General features: G+C 33.9%; 1 protein-coding gene across 1 annotated transcript; it reads right to left on the bottom strand.

The window, feature by feature from the left end:
• Positions 1-1,284: 1,284 nt before the first annotated feature.
• LOC147385864 (actin protein 2/3 complex subunit-like protein) lies at positions 1,285-13,200 on the bottom strand. Its single transcript, XM_086423651.1, has 13 exons — positions 13,058-13,200; positions 9,588-9,771; positions 9,437-9,499; positions 9,219-9,324; positions 8,569-8,673; positions 8,393-8,469; positions 8,131-8,257; positions 7,316-7,388; positions 6,841-7,032; positions 5,620-5,740; positions 4,174-4,398; positions 4,015-4,097; positions 1,285-1,659 (listed from the first exon to the last, which is right to left on the bottom strand). Exons 1-12 carry the CDS (start codon positions 13,129-13,131, stop codon positions 4,038-4,040), a joined length of 1,407 nt encoding a protein of 468 aa, XP_086279777.1. The 5' UTR covers positions 13,132-13,200; the 3' UTR covers positions 1,285-1,659; positions 4,015-4,037.
• Between the last annotated feature and the right edge of the window lie 8,476 nt (positions 13,201-21,676).

Here is a 21,676-nt window from a genome sequence, read left to right as displayed (position 1 = left end):
CTTCATCTCCTTTCGAAATTCATCTCTGTTATATTATCTTTATCCATATCTTTTTTTTTGTTTTTTCCATTCTTTTAGGATTTTTCAAATAATTACAAAAGTTTTCGCTATTTTCGAAATATTGTTAATATTGATAAAGTCATCACGCAATATTGACAATTTGATAACATTTTGTTAATATTACGTGATAATTGTGTCAACACATATACCACTTTCAGTATTTTTAAAATTTTAGGTAATTATTAGAGAATTTACCCTTTTAACTTTAATATTTCTTCTAATTGGGATGCCAATGTAATCGTTTTAATTTTATATTTCCTAATTTTTTTACTCTTTTTTTGGTTAATGATGGTGTCCGAACTTATGTTCAACTAGTGGGATCAGGGGAGCCAAGGTCTGGACCAAGGCATATGGGTCTAGGGTCCAAAGTCCCTTCCCGGGCATGTGCAACGCCTACACATCACAGGCACCAGATAAGTGAGGGTACACCCTCAGGGGTGGCCTTGAGGAGCCATTGCGCATACTGGGTATTGAACACAACCTACGGACTCTCACCGCTAATTGGATTTGAAATTACCATTAAGCCAACCCCTCAGGATTCCTTTTCATTGATCGACCTCAACAACCTCATCTCTCTATTTAACAACGTTCAATTTATAAACATGGTGCTTTCTCACTGCTCAACATTCAATTCTATCAAAGTGTAAAAAGTAAAATCTTAATCGCCCATTCAATGCATGTGGCATCATGCCATTGGTTTGGTAGCTTAGCACATTTTTTTCATTAACAGCAAATCTCAATTCCTGGTTTTACAGTTATCTTATTGGGTCACCACAAACTTTAACTGCAAAGCATGATAGTATATTAGGACTCCAAAGAGAGATGAACTGGTTAGGTTCGAATCGAAGTGCCTGCAACGAAGTACGTTTGTTACATAGAAGTCCCGTCCTCGACCAATTGTAAAAACACAATGTGATTTTAAGATAAAGATGTTTCGGCCATTTTTAAATATTATCCTTAATCTCTCATGAAAGACAAAAGTCAAGGGATATGTCATCAAATTCAAAACTTAAGGGGTCTCTTTTATTTTCACCGAAAAAAAAATAAGGGTACCACAAAACACTCTCATGGAGGAAGCAGAAGCAGAGATGACATGCAACTACTGGAGCTGGAACTGTAGTTGTCAACTTCCTCCACAATTCAAAAACACAATGTGTCAGATATGAATGTTTTTCAAGTTTTCTTAGTATCATATATGATGGAATGATCCAAAAATCTCATCCCTAAAACTTGAAACAGGTCCAGATTACATTATAAAAACAATAAACTTACTTTTTTATCTCCAATGACATGGAGAAAGTATCCTTTAGAAAATAGAGCAAACTGATCAAAACTTGATAAAAGCGTTGGAAGGCTCCAAAAGATAAATATCATTTACAAGATATACGTATTAGATCAAAACAACGGGAACCATTTTTCTCAAAAAAGCAGGTTCGTTCATCTTGACAAAACAGCAACATGAAGCAGCCACAACCAGTAATGTTCACCTCAAACTGGTGTCTAAGCCATCTTAATATGAACTTCTATCCAACTTGGCAGGTCCAACTAGCTTCTCCATCTTGGGTCACAATCAATGCCATCAGTCAAGATAAAAAGTATCTGCAGTCCCCAAAAAAATATAAATTGAGTCATTCTAGAAAGAGAAACTGTGTGATATCCTCCGTAACTATCTCATTATGATCTCAAGTTCTCTACCATATGGTGTAAATGCTTATGAGATGAACTCAGTTTTGTATTGCACAGTCGAAAATCACATAAATAAATTGATCTTAATTTTGCAATCTATAAGACACGTCTTTTGAATCGTAGTCCATATCTTTATTTACAGCTCAAAAGTATGTGATTATATTGAAAGGTTCGAGCTACGGAAGTGGAATGCACCATTTGTGATGGACACAGAATCAGTTGTAGTGTCTTCAAGGCAAATATATCAATTCCCAAACAAAATAACACTTCTTTACACGTATAGTCCTGGTATTTCATAAAACATGCACAAACAGAAGTGGATACAGGTATACACAAACACAAGAAATTCCAACTCAAAAATATAGTATATATCATCATTTGGTTTTCAGACTTCTAATTCTTTCTAAACCTTTTATCAATTTTAAAACCATAAGCCAAAAATTAAAGTGTTCGTGATGCACACCCGATACTTACATAATAATCCTTGTTTTAAGAGTGAAGGGTAAGAAAATTGCAAATGTATTGATATACTCAAACGAGCAATTGGACTCTAACCAAGCTTCCCCAGTTGATAAAAAGTCTGCTCACAACCAAAAGCCAACTAAGAAATAATAGCTCATGCACCCACGCATGCAAGGATCCCCCCCCCAAAAAGTCAATGCCAGCTTCCATCCAAATGTGTAGGGATTGGTTTAGCAGATCAAAAAGGGTAGAGCAGACAGTACGGGCCCTGATCCTTGTCATGAGGAATGGAAAGAGAACCAATGTTTTTAAAGGCGTATGATACGACTTGAGGCACGCCTCGCAATGAGGCTCGTAAAAAACACTCTGAGGCGTAAGGTTGAAACAACTAAGGTTTATGCCTCAAACCAGAAGGCCGAAAAAGGCATACACCTTAGTCTAAGGCGTGCATGAGGTATATGCCTTTTGGCTGAGGCTTACGCCTCACATTTTTTTTTCTTTTTAAATAAAATTTTTCATTTAAAAAAAAAAAAAAACTTCTTTATTTCTTATTTTATTAATTAAGGAAGATTTTATGAATTTCATGTTTGCTACCATTTCTTTGTCGCATGCAAAGAAACTTGTTTAGTTGATTTGATTCATAAATAAGTTTTGGTAGTATTTAATATTATATAAAAGGAGTTATTTAAAAAATATTTAGTTAGAATTTTTACAATAAACATAAAATAGATTATCTACTATAGAAACTTTCAACTATTCAATTATTATTTTTTTTTATAAGTATAATATATTGAAAAAAAAAAGGAAAAACAATTTACAAGGAGGCCGAGAAAGCCTCACAAAGAACAGCAAAGAAAAAGAACCTACAACATCGGTGGTTACATAAAGAGTTCCATCTAAAAACAAAGTCATCAAAAGAAATCCTCACGAACTCTATGTTCTGCTTAGACCAAAGGTATAAAAAGCCCAAGATCTCCAAGAAACTTGCATGAGAGCTTCTAATCTTACTATTGAACAACCTGTTATTTCTCTCGTTCCAAACCCCCCAAGCAATAGCCGAGGGTAGCATAGCCCACAGGAAACGTTTTCTGGTGTGGATAGCATTACTGATCCACTCTTCTAACAACGAGGAGAACTTACGAGGAAAGACCCAATTAATATGGAATAGACCAAGGAAAGTTGACCAGATATTATAAGAAAATGAGCAATGAATTAAAATATGATCAACAGATTCCCCTTCGCTCAAACAAAGGGGACAACAATTGGGAGTGATCCAACCCCGAGCAATCAAGTTATCCATTGTAAGAATCCTTCCGAGGGAAACCAACCAAACAAAAAAAAAGATTAGGAGGAAACTGACTTGAACCAAATGATGGATCCCAAGATGGCTCGCTTTGCAAAAGGAATGAGCCACTTATGGAAGGACCTGACAGAGAATCTTAAATCCTTAACTCTTGCCCATTATTAAATATAAAATAATAATATTTTATATTATTATTTATTGTAATGGATTAGTACTTGGAATTCCTTGGTGGATTTGATAATTGGGAATATATGGTAGCTATCATAATTTTTCAATTGTTTAATATTAGTCATTTTATATCTTGTATTATTTATTTAAAAATATAATTGTGTGTAAAGGCTTACACTTTACACCTTGAAGCATTGGCCAATCAAGCGCCTTGCCTCATGCATCATTCCAACCCCTCTCCAAGCTTTTATAGTTGAGTGCTTCATTCTCTTTCCCCCCCACCCCACCCCCACCAGAAGAGAGCTCATTTAAAAGATATAAAGCCATTAACTTACAGTTTGGGACAAGGGCATGAACTCTAATCAAAATCCTTTCCGTGGACAGTGCTTTGTAGAAGATATGAAGCTTTATTACGAACCTGCAGGGTAAAACTAAGAGTTTATAGAATGGACCACGCAAACTATACATAGATAATGCAAGTGAGTTCCCCACACCTTTGATGCATAAGACCTCATATCTGTGCTGGCAACTTGACACGAACAATTCCGAAGATAGACACCCCACATTTCAAGAACCAGAGGTTTCTCTTCTAGTAGAGGATTCGAGATGAGCCAATTCTCAGTCAGAACTAAATAAATGTACATCAAGAAAAAATCACAACTTTTATCCTTTACATTGATTGATATGAGCAACCTAAGGATTTCCTCTACATCAGAAACCTGCAATGAAAAATAGAAAAATATAAATATCAAGTAAGCTGGCATTGAAGATGGGCTTGCGTCCTGAATGGCCACTAATTCTTTTGCTGAAAAACATGTGTTCATGTCAATAGATATTCCTTTCATGTTTACAGATCTCTTAGCAGTTGATAGAACGCTTATGAGTGTGTCTTGGCAGATGCCACTGGGGCTTTTGATGTTTAGACAGGATAAAGTTGTCTTTCTCCTCTAATGACTTTTAACTGAAAAATATGCCAATCTTCGAAAAAGTAGTCTTAATGAAGGCAATTTCACTCCAATGATGTTGTTTAATTGTTCAATCTTGTCATTGAAGATATACATAAACAGGTATTGTAATCAGATTAATTTTGTTGATAGACCAAAACAAGAGCGAAAAGAGACGGTGTACCCATTCAATTTAGAATAGGGCCTGGGCCGAGCCTCCCATTTGGTCCATGCGGACAGCCACATAGGCCAAATGCCACCTCATCCCCACAGATTTTGTAGTCTAGATTGGATTTGCCAAAAAAAAAAAAGCTTTTTTGGGGCAGGATCTAAACTTCAAAAATGGACGTACTGAACTCCCAAATTTAAATATTAGATCCAACAGTGAAAAAATGGCTTTTACGAACCAAAAAAAAAAAATTGTGAATCATAAAATTTGATTCCCTACATCTATGTGGCCACCTAGTTATGTTTTTGAGTGACACAGGGAGATGTGGTCCATATAGATAGCTGGTCCTTTAGTTCATATAACACACACACACACACACTTTTCAGTTAGAAATGACACCCGCTCACTGTTACAAGTTCTGCACGCCCCAAGTACTTATCTAATCAAGCATCTTAAACAATAAAGGTAACTTCAAAAACTACTGATGAATCTTGGGCTTCTAGTTAGAATTAGAAACGATTCCTACTCACTGTTACAAATATTAAAGATTTTTATATGGAAGCTAAGAATATCAAACAAATAACAATCAGAAGCATCTGCTTCTGTACAGAGATCTATAAATCAGGCTCTTAAGAGTTTCAAGCATAAAACCTTCATGACAAAAAGTTCATTATCATAATTTCGTGAGCAGTGATACTGCACCTGAGACGTAGAGCTCAAGTAGAATTATTAAAAAGATTGAGAACTGCCCAGGACACAGCATTTACATTGACAAATCTTATGGAATTTATGTGTATCAGCAAAATGAAAGACAGGAGGCAGGCTACCTTTATATCAAAGCAATTTAATAGTATTTGAAAGGCCACTTCACTTCTTAGCTGCTTGCTGCGAGTGTCAACTCCTGAAATGCACTCCACAAGCCTCAAGCAGTTCAAATCTTTCTGTGTTCTGCAATTTCAACAAGATAGATCAATAAAAACTAAAAGAGAAAGGGCAATCATGGAGGAAAGCCATAAATGTCATAGAAAATGTTGGTAAATACTCAAACATATCACATAATTGTAATCAATGGGTGACCCTTCCATCAACCAAAGACTTAATGAGGGTCAGGAATCTGGACAAGGAGTTGTTATCCTGTAGATAGTGGTGAGAAGTTTGCAAATCACTAGTATTGATGTTTCAAGCACCATTAACATTACCCACAGAAATGTTACTAGCTTGATAGCCAAACCCAAATCTTTAGTATAACGCTTTGATAATGATAAATGACGAATAGTACTAGTCTGATATTTGCACTCCACTATGGTTAATGTTTCATACGCAAGCAGCAAAATCGATCATGCAGTTGCATATATTAGATGATCTCCAGCAAAAGAAAAATGTGCAAGTAAGAAATTATTTTGTACAAGTTATTTAGAAATCAATTGACAATTACTAGCAAAATGAAGCATAATTACCAATGGAGCATATATTGATGTGGAAAATTGATATTTCAAAGTCTAACTGTGGCCACTTCGATATAAAGTACATTTTATCTTTCACCTTTCTTTTTTTTAGGATAGGTAAAACGGTGAAGGCGAGGTTTTCATCTCAGGTCTATGGTACTGCACCGAGGTGGCACCTTGTTCATTATGATAATTCTAAATAATCCAAGTCATCAAAAAGAAGAAGAAAAAAAAGAGTACAATCTTACAAAAAAACAAAGAAACCTTCACTAACTTCGAGAAATCAACTATATTAGCAAATTAATGTCATTACTCTCCAAAACACTTTCAGGAATTTTTGGTTTTAACTCATTTCCTTTTCCAGGATTATCTAGATAAGTATTACAAACTTTCATGAACAATTGTTAAGATGTATAAACTATACAATCAGAAAAGGATCATATGGGTATTAAAGCCTTTAAAAAAGATAAACGCCAAAGCTAAGGTGAACTGTGGTGAAGTTCTGGTAGGCCTTAATCCAATTGTTGACTGTGTTTGCTTATGGTATGGGTGTGGAGCCAAAAGAAGCTAACATGCATTAATCGATTAGTTGATTGTGATAACCTGTAGGCAAGAGTTTTTCCTACTTTCGCGCAGCTGATATTCCATTCATTGTCTGTAAAGAAACTAACAAGTGATAGCATACATTCATAGAGAAGCAATGACAGGCCTTGAAGCTGGCGATCTAAGAAGAGGCAGATAATCATAGTAAGACATTCTTCAGCCTCTGAAATTGAGAAGATAGAGCAGGCACTTCTGCAAACAAAACAAAACAAAATATTGGCCTTTGTCCATCCATTTAAGGGTGTTCCTGAAAAATAAATATTGGTTGTTTCCAGTATTAAACGTGGAATACATGGGGATTAGACCCATATCTCAATTGGATGACATATTGCAACCTCAACTTTGAGGTCGTGGGCTCAAGTCTAGCTTACCCATAAAAAATTGAAAAAAGTGGAATACATGTCCTGATATTGGCACTAAAAGATATATACCTCTTAACAAGTTGCTCTGAAAATTAGTTCCATTTGCAACATACCTTTCTTGAAAACAAGCAGCTACAAATTTGATCCAAAATCTAATATTTTGAGGTGGCCCTTTGGAATCAGAATCTAAAAGACAAGTTCGAGCATACTATCAGAAGATCACCAAATAAGACAACCACGAACATCTGGGAAATAAAGTTGCACATGCTAAAGATTTCTAGGCAACGATGCATATAAATAAGTGTCGACAAACACTTCTCATAATATTCAATCCCAACTACAACAGAAAGCACATAAGCACAATGATGATAAAACTAGTCTTGTTGTGCTTTAAGTCGATACAAAATAAAAGTTATGAATCTACAAACATTAATAGAGTAAGGTGCCTCAGATGAAAGTCTAATAATGTGAATTTAAAACTGGTACATGTGCATAGAATTGCCTAAAGGTCTTTCAAAAGTGAAACCACCAACAGTAGGATGATCCTCTGAAGGATTTTGTAATTTTTTTCTTTTTTTTGACATGTGGCCACTGTGCTTTATCATCTACACCAATATTTTTCCTTAAATGTTTAATGCCTCCAAGTTGTGGCTTAGATAAATTATAGTTGAAACTCAGAAATTAAAAGCAAACAAGTTTACAATTGAAGCATCCTAAGTATTGGTCAATAATTCTGCATTTTGGGCATACAATGAAACATAAGATGATGATTGAAACCCAAAATCTTACAAATTTTGAAAAGAATATAAAAAGCAAAAAAAAAAAAAAATCAAAACAAGAAGACTGACAGAGTAGGCCTCTCTATCAAAGGAACTGTAACATGAAGTTGCCTAAACAACCTGCAGAGAAAAAAAATGAAGGAGCTCACCTGTATTGCCCATTTCTGAAAGGGATGAAAAATCAATTGATGAATCCAAGAGGCATCCATAGATTTCAAGAGCTCCTTTTAGATCAGCATAGCTAGGAAACCAGTCAATTCTAATAGGTTGACTGACCTAAATAAGCATGATAACCAATAAGATTTCTCTCTTTACATATCATACAGAGAATTATAAATAAGTCAAAAAATTTGACAGACGAATCAAACTTTTCCAATAATCATCCGCAAGTAAGATGATGGTGAAGATTACCTTAGTTTTAGATGGAAGAATCGTGCACAAGAAATCACATGCAGAGGACCTCAACTCTTCATTTGATGAGTATAACACTGATCATTAAAAAATACAGATAGCATCTAAGATCATACAACCATATAATAGGTGTGTATTAAGGGATAAAGAGACTCACTCGGGATAAAGAGACTCACTCAGGTTAAAGGTCCAAGTTGCTACACATTTTTCCACATACCCACAGACAAAAACCAATCGTGAAAGCCAACCATTGATCAAAAATCCCTCAAGAAAGGTTTGCCCTGCAGGAATACCATAGGAAACATAACTCATAGGAAACAAAAATGTTTAGTAATTTCCATTTCTTGCAATTTGGAAAATTAAGTTTATTGTCAACCTCAAAAATATAGCATAGCAAAAAAGAAAATAGAAAGATAATAACAGGAAAAAGAAAGCCTCGTGTAGCAAGTTCTTAGAGTGTCAATGCCAGCCCCAAGCATGGGTAGAGGATTACATTGGATTGGCAGTCGGCATAAATTGCAATTTGGAAAAATAAGTATATTGTCAAACTTAAACCTATAGCACAGTAAAAAAGGCAACAAACCATTAATAACATGAGCCATTATGGAATCATCGATTCGGTACCAGTCCACCTATAGACCAGATATAACAAGTTTTACAGGTATATATATACAAGATACATAATCAAGATAGATTCATAAATGCAAAAGTAAAATGATTGAGAGCTTATTAGAGAAAAAATCAGGGCAATTGATAGATACAGAGAAGACGGTATCCTTTGACCAAAAAACAAATACAAAGAGAACTAGGCAAGAGAAGCTAAAACCTTCCTCAGCACTCAGTTCAAGAACCAAATTGAGCTCATTGTTCATGACAGACTGGAAGATTGTGCAACTTCCAAGCTCGGGAAAAATTAGAGGCGGTTGAGTTTTCTACAATTCAGAAAAATGTGAAAAAATCTGTTATTCTGTTCTAAGGGAATTTAAACAAAATCATCAAAATGCCGATTACACTCATATTGGTTATTTGGCAATAAATGAAAACCTGATGTCCAAAAAGCCGAACGCCCCACAAAGGAATTTCATCTTCAGTTTTTATTTCTTGCACCTACAAGAAGTTCAAATCAACAGTTACACCTTGTGGGAAAAAAGAGTAGGCAAAAAGAAAAGCATTGGATATTCATAAGCCCATTTGCCTGCTTCTGACATTCATCGACAAACTGGGACAGTAAAGCCTCTTTGTTTTTTTGACTTATATCTTCATCCTCATCTGAATTATAGCATTCACGCACAGTTTCCTGTTTAGACTCCTTTTCAATAAGTTTACTTTTCTCCTTGTAGAAGTCAGTAAGAAGATCATCCAATCCAATGACCTTCCTCCTGAAAAAAATAAAATACAACATATAAGATAAATATAAGTCCATTTTCCAAGCTATTAACATTATTGCATGGCTAATTGAAGATAATCAATGACCACATGTAAGGTTTCTATTTCTATTTAGATTTAGGTTTCTATTTCTATTTGTATTCCCAAGTAGTTTAAGGACTCTTTATTTATATAAGGAGTAAACCCATTAATAAAATGAGGAGAATATTTGTTTCAATCTTGTCTTTACAAAAGAGGAAGCCCTTTCCCTCTTTAATTGTGGGCTAGACAAGGTTTGGACCTTATCAATTGGTGTCAGAGCAATCTTTCTTGGGTATGCCAAAGAAGAGAATAACTATAATGTTGAAAACCATGGAGAAGTTGGAGGAGGCCATGGAGCCGACGAACAACAGGTTCAATTTGATTCAACAAGCTCTGGAGTGTCATATAGTCTACGATTCCCTCCCATCAATAATGAGCGTAACAAGGGAATTGAGGAATCTAGAATAGTGAATTCAGATCAGCAAAATGATGGAAAAATTCAGTCAAGGTTTATTCAAATTGATTTTCCCCCATTCAAAGTCGTGATTCCTTAGAATTCATATATAATGTAGCGTGTTTTTTCCAATACCATTGGGCAACAGACAATGGCAAGACTTTCATTACCTTATTCCACATGGACGGAGCGGCTTCAACTTGGTTTAAATGATACAATCATATAAACTCATATCTCACATGGTGATGAATGACAAAAGCCATATTGATTATGAGAATCTTGATAGCATATTGACAAAGCTATGACAAGGTTCTAGATATGTGTAAAGTTACCAAGAGGAATTCAAACACCTTTTTCAATTCGTTCATTCAAGGGCTTCAAGATGAGATCAAGACAGAGGTGTTGATGTTTCAACATTACAAGAGGCAATGGGGTTGACTTAACGACAAGAAGAGAAACTATCCTGATTTCGATGTGCAAAACAACTAATACCGAGATTGGTCACCAATGATCAAACACGCACCATACCTCAAACTAAAATTTCATATGATGGTCATGCCACCCACATGACGAATTTCAATTGACAAGATCAAAGTTTGATGGGACAAGGGGTTCTGTTATTATTGTGTTGAACATTACACTTCAAGCCATTGATATAAGAAAATACAGATATATCTACTAGAAGGATTGGATGAAGTGGAGGGTCTTGATAATATTAATGATGAATACATTCCAACTGGAGTTACTTTTCATCTATAAAGGCTAAGTATGTAAGAGTGTTAGATATAGAGCATTGTAATAAGGTGTATCTTGATATACCAAATCCATCTACAAATTATGATAAAGATTAGGTTAGAATCAATATTTGATTATAATAAGATTTTATCAGGTCTACTAGATCTGATAAAATATGAATTTGATTCTTTTGTATTCTCTACATAAACCCTATTATGGTCCATTGTAATCAGTAAAGAGAATCCATTCAATTTCATTCTTTTTTATAGTATCAGAACCTTGGTCTTCTAATCAAACTTAAGATCTTAAAGTCCTTACACGAGCGGCCTCACCGCTGCCTGTTCAGCCATTTTTTTTTTCCTTAGTACTTTGTTTCATTGCCATTGTTGGATTCTTGTTGAACCATCATTCATTCCTCGTGCATCTGTGGCTGCAATTATAATCATGTTGCCCTCAACATTGTTCATCAACCAGAGACATCTAAATTCCTAATCTATTATTCCTCCTTCTAGTGGCATTTCATCAAACACCCCTTCAACTTCTTGTGATACACTTGTTCAACATTATCCTTACTCTTCTTGACTTAAAGAGGATTTCTTCAAATAGTTTGAATGCAACACAAAAGTGATCTGCACAACCAATCCAATAGTAGCCATGATCATTCAGATTGATCCTCAAACCATAGATCTTGGTCACCGTCATCGCTTAACTTCCTTGGACCATTGCAACTACTTGTTAATGCACAAAAAAATTACCAATACGTGATCATCTTAAGTTGCAGAACCAAAGAAGATTGTAGACACGATATTCATCATTAATCATTCCCATGATCTATTTTTTGTGTTTATCAAGCTAAAAAGAATCACAGCCTAATAATGGTCATGGTCTGACAATATCTGATCAAAATCATAAAGCCATGCTCTTGCCAACAAATCATCACCATCGATCATGGTTGATGCTCGACCAGCCCAAAGTTTGGCCTATTTGCCCATATCAGCCCATTTGCTTGCCAAGCCCCATGTGATTAGGCCAATGATCTATTTTGTGCAAAAAAGACTTATGGGGATTTATATAACCCAAATTTTCATTGGCCCAAGAGCCCCTAAATCCTTAGTGATCAAGCTCCTATTGGCCCAAAAAGCATATGAATCTCCAATGATCAAGCTCCCCATCTATTTTGAGTCTCTGAATCTTACATGATCAAGTTCATCTTAACCTATAGAGGCTTTCTTCATTTTCATATTACAATTAGACAGGTTTTGGTCTAGCCTAAACCATTCATGGCCCAATCGAGGCCCATTTGAGTTGAGCTAGACAAGCAACAATGAGACCGTCCATCTGAGGACTTCAAGATATTAAGCTTGATCAGAACACCAAGGCTTTGATACTATATAAAATAATGAAATTAAATTAATTCTCTTAGAGAATTACAATGAATCCTAATAGGATTTATATAAAGAACACAGAATAATCAAATTCATATCTTATCAAATCTAGTAGATCTGATAAAATCTTATCAAATCTAGTAGATCTGATAAAATCTTATCCTAATCAAATCTTGATCCTAATATAATATTTATCATAATCTGATGAACCTAGTGCATCAAGATACACCTTATTGCAATGCTCCATATCTAACACTCTAACATAGTCCGCGTTGTAGGGTTTCTATTTCTATCGATATCCCCAAATACAAAGGATTCCAGTAATTAAATGAGAAGAATATTTGTTTCACCTTATCACTGCACTCAAACACCTGCAACTCAACCTAAATTTGATGAGTTTCGGTACTTTCGCCTAGTATCAAATAAATTTTAAAAACAGAGTGATTTAAAATTATTCACACACAGAAAATACGACTAGAAATACCGAAGTACACGATTTCATGGCTGTGTTATAATTTACAATCATTTATCCAAATATTATCCGATTTTTAGATGAGATCTGTGGAGAAAACATAACCTTCAGATAATCGCAATTAGAACAACAATAGAAAAACCCTAAAGGAAACAATTCTCGGATGCAACTGAAGAAAGAGAAGTAGAAAGAAGGGTTAGGGTTTTAGGAACCTTTTTTTGGTGGGAAGAGAGGGGCGGAAGAGTGGATCTTCCGACTCGAAATCGAGGGGTGCATCCATGTCCATCACCTCCCGCGTTTTCTCTTCTCGTTTTACTGATTTCAAGTCTTCGACGAGAGCGCGAAACCAAGTTGTTTTATAGAGGACAGAATGAGGGAGATAGAAATTCTATTGGCACCCCAATTTTTACTTATTACCCCGCAATTACTCAAACATAACTTGCCATTATCGACAACCACCTCATCAACAATGATCATCTACTCCAACATCTAGAGTTGATCTCATGCTCTTCGATCTACAATACCCCTACATGAAAGAGAATATAATATTTAGACCCTTCAATTTAAAGAAAATTCTATTGGCACCCCAACTTTACTTATTACATCCTAACTAAATTATAAAAAAATAAAAAATAAAAATTAGGGGTTGGTTCAGGGGACATATGTAAAAACAATAGTCACTACGAAGAAAAGATCATCCTCGCAAAAAAAAATCAGCTCAATCTGAAACTTCTAAACTCATCAAAAGTGACTTACAAATATTGACAAAAAATCGACGATCCACATTCTAAATCACTTTTAATGGGGTTAGAAGTTTCAGATTTGACTGATTTTTTTTTTTCGGATGATCTTCCCATCATAGAGATCATCTTCACAAAAAATCAGCTCAATCCAAAATTTTTAACCCATATTTTGACATTTTATTAATGTTACATTATTTTTACATATGTTTTTTCTTATGTCCCTTGATCCGTTCCCTAAAAATTAATGGTACAAGAATATCATTCTCTCACTTTAGAATATAAAAATGTGGGCATTATTGTCCCAAAAATCTATAACTTAAGTTCCATTAGATTCTTGCATATCCAAACAGTGCCGCATAGAAAATAAATATTTATATAAAAAATTTAATCCATATTTTCAAAATATTGAACAAATCAACGTTGATCTCAAATGGATGAGCAAATGCGATGGATGGTTCACATTTACCATCTTATCTCCTCTCAATGACTCAACTCGAGTCATATCTTGAACAAGTTTTAAAATCATGTATATTTATGGCTTTAAAACTTGGTTTCATATCTCGTCTTGTCTATGTCAGATATTGAGTCATCTCAGACGAGTTTTCCAATACATTTGAGACGTCTTGTCAAAATTTTTAAAAATGAACGTGGGGTTTTAAATCTCATCCAAAAAATTGATTTGTCCGTCCATCTCATCCATGCCTAGTACCAAGACGACTCGGGCAATGCGTCTCAATCTCAGACTAGTTTTGAAACCATGTGTATAAAGGCATGTTTTGCTAACTTATTCAAGTAGGCTTGCACCCAAAATCCAAAAGCACAATTAGCACATTCTTTTGAGTCCATGAACTTCTTACTGTTTATTAAATCTTTAAGTGGATCTAGCCAACAAAGAGGATTTTTGTAACGTCGTGAAATTTTATTATGTATATCGAAGAATTAATTTAACTATATAAACCTACTTTTTTATTTAGTTTTTTAAAAAATATTAAAAATAAATCGTATTATTGTCGATTTAAAATAAGAATTTTTTGAAAAAGAGAATTTGACAAATACAATGTACAATTTGAGAAATTTTACCATGATCGTGATTGAAGAATTAATGACAATAGTTCGTAATGCAATATTCTCAAATTTAATGGTTAGAGTTCATCAACTAAACTGAGTTTGTTTCTCTCTTTTTGTGCTAATAGTTGGACTCCGACTTTGAAGCGAGTAGCTCGTTTCAAAATGTGAAGGAACCCTCCTCAGTACGTGACATGTGGCATTTTGAATTTATTTCACGTCCTTACATGTTTATCAAAATTTGAAATAGCTCTTTGAAAATGTCACATGTAATCCAATTAAGAGGTTCCTTCAAATTTTTGAAATGGGTCGCCGGCTTTAAAGTTTTTTTTTTCCGAAAAGTTGATGGGTGGGTTCAATGTGTCCAAAATAAGAGAAATTGCATTTTGAGCCCTATAATTTGGCATAATTCCATTTTGACCTCCTAACATTTTGATGATCACACCTACCTCCCTTATAGTTTTTTAAGAGGTTCACTTACCCCCTTTAATCAAATTGTTGTCAATTGGCCTTATTTGGTAATACTATCAACTTTTGCGGTTGTTGATAGCTGTAAATGTCAGTTGTTAGAATGACTGTCAAAAAACGCTGTGGTCAAAATTGCGCTTGATAAACTATAATAAAAAACTATTGTGCTGTTTGCAAATATTGTGGTTTTGTGTTTGATAAAAACAATCGTAACCGTTAGATTTTGATAAATTGATCAGAATACCCTTATCTATAAATTATGAAACTTAATTTTATTTTACCAAACCAGGCAAATAAATTAAAATAAATAATATTAATGTAAACATATTAATAGAATCAGATCTGGATTTTCGTGTGCACTCGAAGTAAATCCACCTCTAAATTTGATGGAAGAAAAAAAACAACAAACTGTAAACATACCTTTCGATTGGAGAGGATAAATTGACGAAACAATGTGTGAGTTTCAGTCAAAGTTAGGTGTCAGGTGTGTTATCTAGTTTTAGTAGGGGTGCACATTGGATTGGATAAATCCGAGATCCGAACCAATCCGAAGCTTTTGGATTGGATTGGTTCGGACTAAACACACCCACGATTCGGGTACGGATCGAAGAAAAAAAAATCCGATTAATTTGGTTCGATTCCGGATTAAGATATAATAAAACCGAACCAATCCGAAAATCGAACCAATTATATACAAATATATATATATATATATATATATATATATATATATTAAAAAATAAAAATTTTGGTTTTTTATCTCTTTCTTCTTATTCCTTTTAATTTTTTTATTATCTCAAAGTCCACGTTTAAAAAAAGTCCTACTTGTTTTTAAGGTTTGAAGATTGGAGGAGATAGAATGCTTGGATTGAGGAAGAATGTATCTATCTTCAATAAGTATGAGAACCGAGAACCGATCCGAACCAATCCGAACTAAGATTGGATTGGATTGGTTCGGTTCTATAGGGTAATTGGATTGGTTCGGTTTCAAATTTGTAGAACCGATCATGTTTGGTTCGGTTCCAATTTTGCCAAAATCCGAACCAATTCGAACCATGTGCACCCCTAAGTTTTAGGGTTTGAGAAACTCTTAACAGAATGAGAGAATAATAGCAAATGGAATTTTCAATGTAAATTGATTAAATAGTGAGGGACTTTAATGTCTTTTTGCACTTAAAATAAAAACATCATTTTTAGCTTCCCGCAAACGCAAATCTGAAAAAGCACCTCTTTAGGTGCTTCACGAAATCGTAGTTCATCAACTCAAAAACGAATCACAATTATTTATCAAATGCTTTAACATTGATAAATCAAGGTTTGAGAACTACAAAAATACTAAAAGCGTTGGGTTATGCGTTATCATTTACTTACTTATGAATTAAATTTCTTTTATAAAGACTACTTTTCCCTTTTAAAATGTTATTCTTTTTTATAAACAAAATATGTGCCTGTGAAAAAATGAGTTCAATGAATGCCTAGGTGAGGGCCTTTTATTATTGTTTTAAAATTTATTTTTTTTAATAATAAAATAGCATATAAATTTTAATCCCATCACTGAAAGGGGATATAAGTGCAATTATCAAAACAATAGAGGGTCAAAATGGAATTATGCCAAATTATAGGAGGTCAAAGTGTAATTTACCCCCTAAACACTATGCAATGTCACTCTTTTGAATGTGGGTTCCAAAGTCATGACAACATCATACATTTTATCCATCCACCTAACCACCCAATCAATTATACATGAACCCAACTGTTCAACTAACTATATTCTATTGGAGGATCAAATATATTATATCTCTTAAGATGGCTCAGCTTTGATTCTCTCATGCTAGAGTCAGGTAGGCACTGAAGTAAAACCTCTTGTGGGCCCGCTCTCCCCACCAAAAGATGCTATGTTTTTTGTTTTATTAATATTCCTTATGTAACCCTCTAACGACCACTTTTTGGACTGGGTTTCCAATTTCCACGTCTCAATCAAATGCAACTGCAAGTAGACTGTATTGAATTATTGGGGTCATGTGCTCTCTAGTCCTCCACATTACTTAAAAGAGTCGTTTGATTTGTATTTCGATGAAAAGTATCTATAGTTATCACACACATTCACGTCGAAAATATTCCCCACGATATTACTTCAGAATTATCCGACGATAATTCACAAAATGTGCAATAACAAATCTATACCTAGTCTACTATGCATATGACATCTTTAAATAAAGATGGTAAGAATAAAAGAAGTGGTATTTAACGATGGAATAATATTGAAGTGACCTCAAGATTGTACCTCATATCGCACATCCTAACGTGAAAGTGTGTACAAACAATCTTTTACATTCAAAAAATATCTATGATTCCTACGCACTTTCACATTAGTACGTGCTATATGAGGAACAATCTTTAGGCCACTCCAGCCCGACACTTAATGATGCTATGGTTGGGGTGTGAATTGATTGATTCTTGAGGTACTTGGAAAGAAAAACCGTCATACTTTCTTGACGCCTGTTCTCTTCAATTCCACTTCTAAAATAAGTAAAATTGAAATTGGCATTAACATGAATCAAGGGTATCCATTGATTTCGATTTCTCATACATTCCTCAAGTCTAAAATCAATTTTAAATAAATTGAAGAGAATCAAATCTTGGATTGGTAATGTAACTTAAACATTTGGAGGATAAGGTCTTATCCAAAATACACCTCATTATATAGACTCCAAATTCATAGTATACAAAATTATTTTAGTAATCTAGTATTTCCATGGAACCGAATACTGGTGGGTACCCAACGAGTAAAATGGAATTAATTTTGATTTTTGTCGATTCAATTCATTTTAGACCAGACACCAATTGGGTATAGAAAAAAGTAAAAGGGTTCAAAATAAGAATTTAGACATTGACTCTCCTAATTAAGGGTGATTCGTTTTTATTGAAAAATTGTTCGGGAAAAAAATAAGAATTGAGTAGGTTAGTAATTGAAGGTCAAATTAGAAATTTGATAGACTTTAAACTTGAGAAACGAAAATTTTGTACATTTCTTCATGCTTAGACCTCTTATTTTAGATTTTCAGACCTTCTTATTTCAATCGTCAATTTTCTTGATTATATCACATCTTCTAAGTGTATACATGCCATGATAACTTCAGAGAGATTTTCTCTTCGCATGTCTGTGACACTTGGGGGATCTTTGTCTATTTTATGATTGCATTGTTGATTGTGTCTTATTTGAAATTTACCACGAATTGGCTTACTGGTCTTCATGATTACCTGATAGACTTTTTAGTACTTCGAGGTTTATATTGACGTCAGGTCTTAGGATTATTCCTATGTTGAATGTCTAATGTTCTTATGAGAGATTTATAGGGCAAACCTATTCATTGAACTTTTATAACAAAACTCCCTTACTTTATCAAGTTTGTTAATAAATTTTAAAGTGAGTCACACACCTTTTAAAAAGATTAAATACATGTAATACCCCTAGTTCTTTATATCCCCGCTCATCTCAACATTTGAAAACATAAGAGGATGTAATGAGTATTTATTTAAAATAAGTTAGGGTACTACAAAGAGTCGTGATATACTGACTTGAAAATTTTCACTCAATTTGTAATCGGTCGATGTGGCAAGTGCACAAAGCTATGGATCTTTTTCTTCAGGATACACAAGAAAAAAAAAATCTATGGTTCTGTACACTTTCCACATCAACTTTTTATTGACCAAGTAAGTATTTTCTAGGAAAAATATTTTTATCTTTTTAAAAGATGTAGGTTCTACTCCAAGATTTATTAAGTAACAAAAAAAAAAAAAAACTTCCCTTACTATATTTTGAAGGAAAGTTTATTGCCCACATAAATTTGTAGCATCCAAAAACATGATCCAATGCCACAAAATTTTGTAGAGGGAAAAATTCTAAAAATTTTGGATATTTTTTAAGTTAGGCCACGTTTGATAATAAGATGTATATTTCATTCTTCTTCTTTACCTTCATTATTTTACTTTGAATGACATTATCATCAATAATAGTAAGAAAATGAACTATAAAAATTTATTTATGTTTACGAACCGAAATAAATCACCAAATGTTAAAAAAATTCATCAATCGAATGACCCTAATAAATATATAAGAATCAATCACTTTTAAGGAAATTAACCACCGAAATACTTATTGATTAAGGGCATTTAAATTGATCAATAACAACTCATGTAAAATCCTAGAAAATTATAATTTAGGATCATTTTACAAGTGAACTCAACATTTCATGGCACATTTAAATTGTTAATCCAACCAAAAAAATTAATAATTTTTTTTTGAGTTTCTCAAATTATTTTAGAAATATGTAAATGCATCCCAAATATATAAAAAATCATGGATACCCATGAAAATCTTAAAAATTTATAATTTCAGATCATTTTACAAGTGAGCTCAACATTTCATGGCACATTGAAATAGTTAATCCAACCAAAATAATTAATACAAAAAACCTAAGTCACTCATATCATTTAGAAATATGTAAATCCATCCTCAATCATGGATACCCATGAAAATACTTGGATTGAACGACAAATTAGAAGAGAGAAGGAATGAACATGTGTTTGGTATGAGAAAATAGATAGAAAACTCAAAGAATAGTGGATACCCTTTATAAATGAAAAAATAAAAAAAAAAAGATTGACTTACCTTAAATTTGATCGTATGTTTCGTTGAACGGCAATGGTGGAACATTTCGCACAAGTCGGATGAAGGTTACGACTTGATTGGAGTTAGATGTAATGTATGCCATAGATCAGACCAAATCAGACCAATGTCTGACAGGGACAATAGATAGTAGCAACAGGGTTCGAGTAAGGATGAAACGTGGTTAAGGTTGTTATAATGTGTTTTTACTTAAGAGGAGGACATCGAGTGGCATTGTTATTATTGGTGAGGGGTAAAAACGACATTTCACAATAGTCATTTTTTCGATCTTGGATTCTCTCGCTCATTCAAATTGTGTTTAAAAATTCGAAAAGGTGACACGTTTTTGTTTTATCAAACTATAATTGTGTTTAAAATTGACGTTGGAACCGCAAAAGCATAAAACAAGGGCATTGGGGAGCCCTATTAAGCACCACCTTAGGGGGGCGATTGATTGCGCTTCAAAACGCGGAATTTCCAGCGTTTGCGTTGAAAAACGGCGTTTGACGATATTTTGCGTGTTTGTTAACGCTTTTAAATGCTGCGTTTTGACGCGATTTACGAATGTTAACCGCTGTTTTGAAAAGCGGACGAGAGAGGCTTCGCGCAACCGCGTTTAAACGCAATCAAGTGAAATGACTACTATACCCTTCGACATATTTAGAAATTACAGCTTCTGTCCGCGATATTAACTTCGTTCATCGAAAGGGTTTTTCTTACCCATCGATTTCCTCAGCAGCAGCCGACTGAACTCATCGACGACGACGACCACCAGCTCCGATCTAACATATCGACGACGCCGAAGTCGACGCTAACTTCGTTCAAGTGAAACCCATCAACGACGATGGCGGAAAAACGATTTGAAATTCAAAAACCCATATCGATCGACACCCTTTATCGTTGAACTCAACCCCGATCAAGACAGCGACGAAGATCGACGGCATTGACGACCTCGTTTGCTATTGACGGCATTGAAGACGACGACTCGAAATCAATCCCTCCGTTTACTCCTTTTTCCGATCGAAACCCATTTTTCCAATCTCTGTGAGCTCTCTCTCTCTCTAATTGATTTCAATTTTTATGAATAATTCTTGTCGAAATTGCATATTGAATAGAAAATCTTCTGTTAGGGTTCTAATTTGTTGATAGAATTTTATTACCAAAAGAACATGTATATCGATCTAAATTTGTGTGAATAATTCGTGATGAAATTGTGTATTAAAGGTTGGATTAACAGAAATTTTTCTGTTAGTGTTCTAATTTCTTGGTAGATTTTTGTTAAAAAATAAATTAATAGAAATTTTATTTGTTAGAAATTTTTTCCAACTTATTTTCTTTTCCATTTTAATATTTTTCCATTTTCCATTTCTATATTATGGATAAAAGTGACAAGTTTGATGACTCAAATGTAAGATACCATTATTATCATTGGATATTGTTTCCAACTGCCTTTGCTCCATGTTTAAATTTTTTTGCTTCAAGTATGATATTTTTAATAGACCATGTTTTGAGCTTGTAACTATAATCAATGTGGAGGGAGTTCATAAAATTATTTGTTTAGTATCGAAACTTAAAGAAACTCATCTTACAGTTATTGAGACGTTAGTTGTTAAAAAAAAATTGATGATTTTAGTTTTTTATTTTTCAGTAAATAATCCAACTATCATTAATCTGAACAATTTTCTATTTTCTAAACTAGGAGTAAAAATTAAGATGATTGTGGTTTTTTTATTTGACCATTGATTCCCCATAAGTTTGAGTTGGGTTTTTAATTTTTATCAACCCGTGTTTGTATTTAGTAGAAAAATAGTTTGAGTTGGGTTTTTAATTTTTATCAACCTATGTTTGTATTTTGGAGAAAATAGGATTACTTCAGATTTGGCATT

This window comes from Akebia trifoliata, chromosome 14, assembly GCF_017979445.1.
Source record: "Akebia trifoliata isolate Shusen 1 chromosome 14, ASM1797944v1, whole genome shotgun sequence".
Taxonomy (NCBI): Eukaryota; Viridiplantae; Streptophyta; class Magnoliopsida; order Ranunculales; family Lardizabalaceae; genus Akebia; species Akebia trifoliata.
This window is presented reverse-complemented; position numbering and strand designations above follow the sequence as displayed.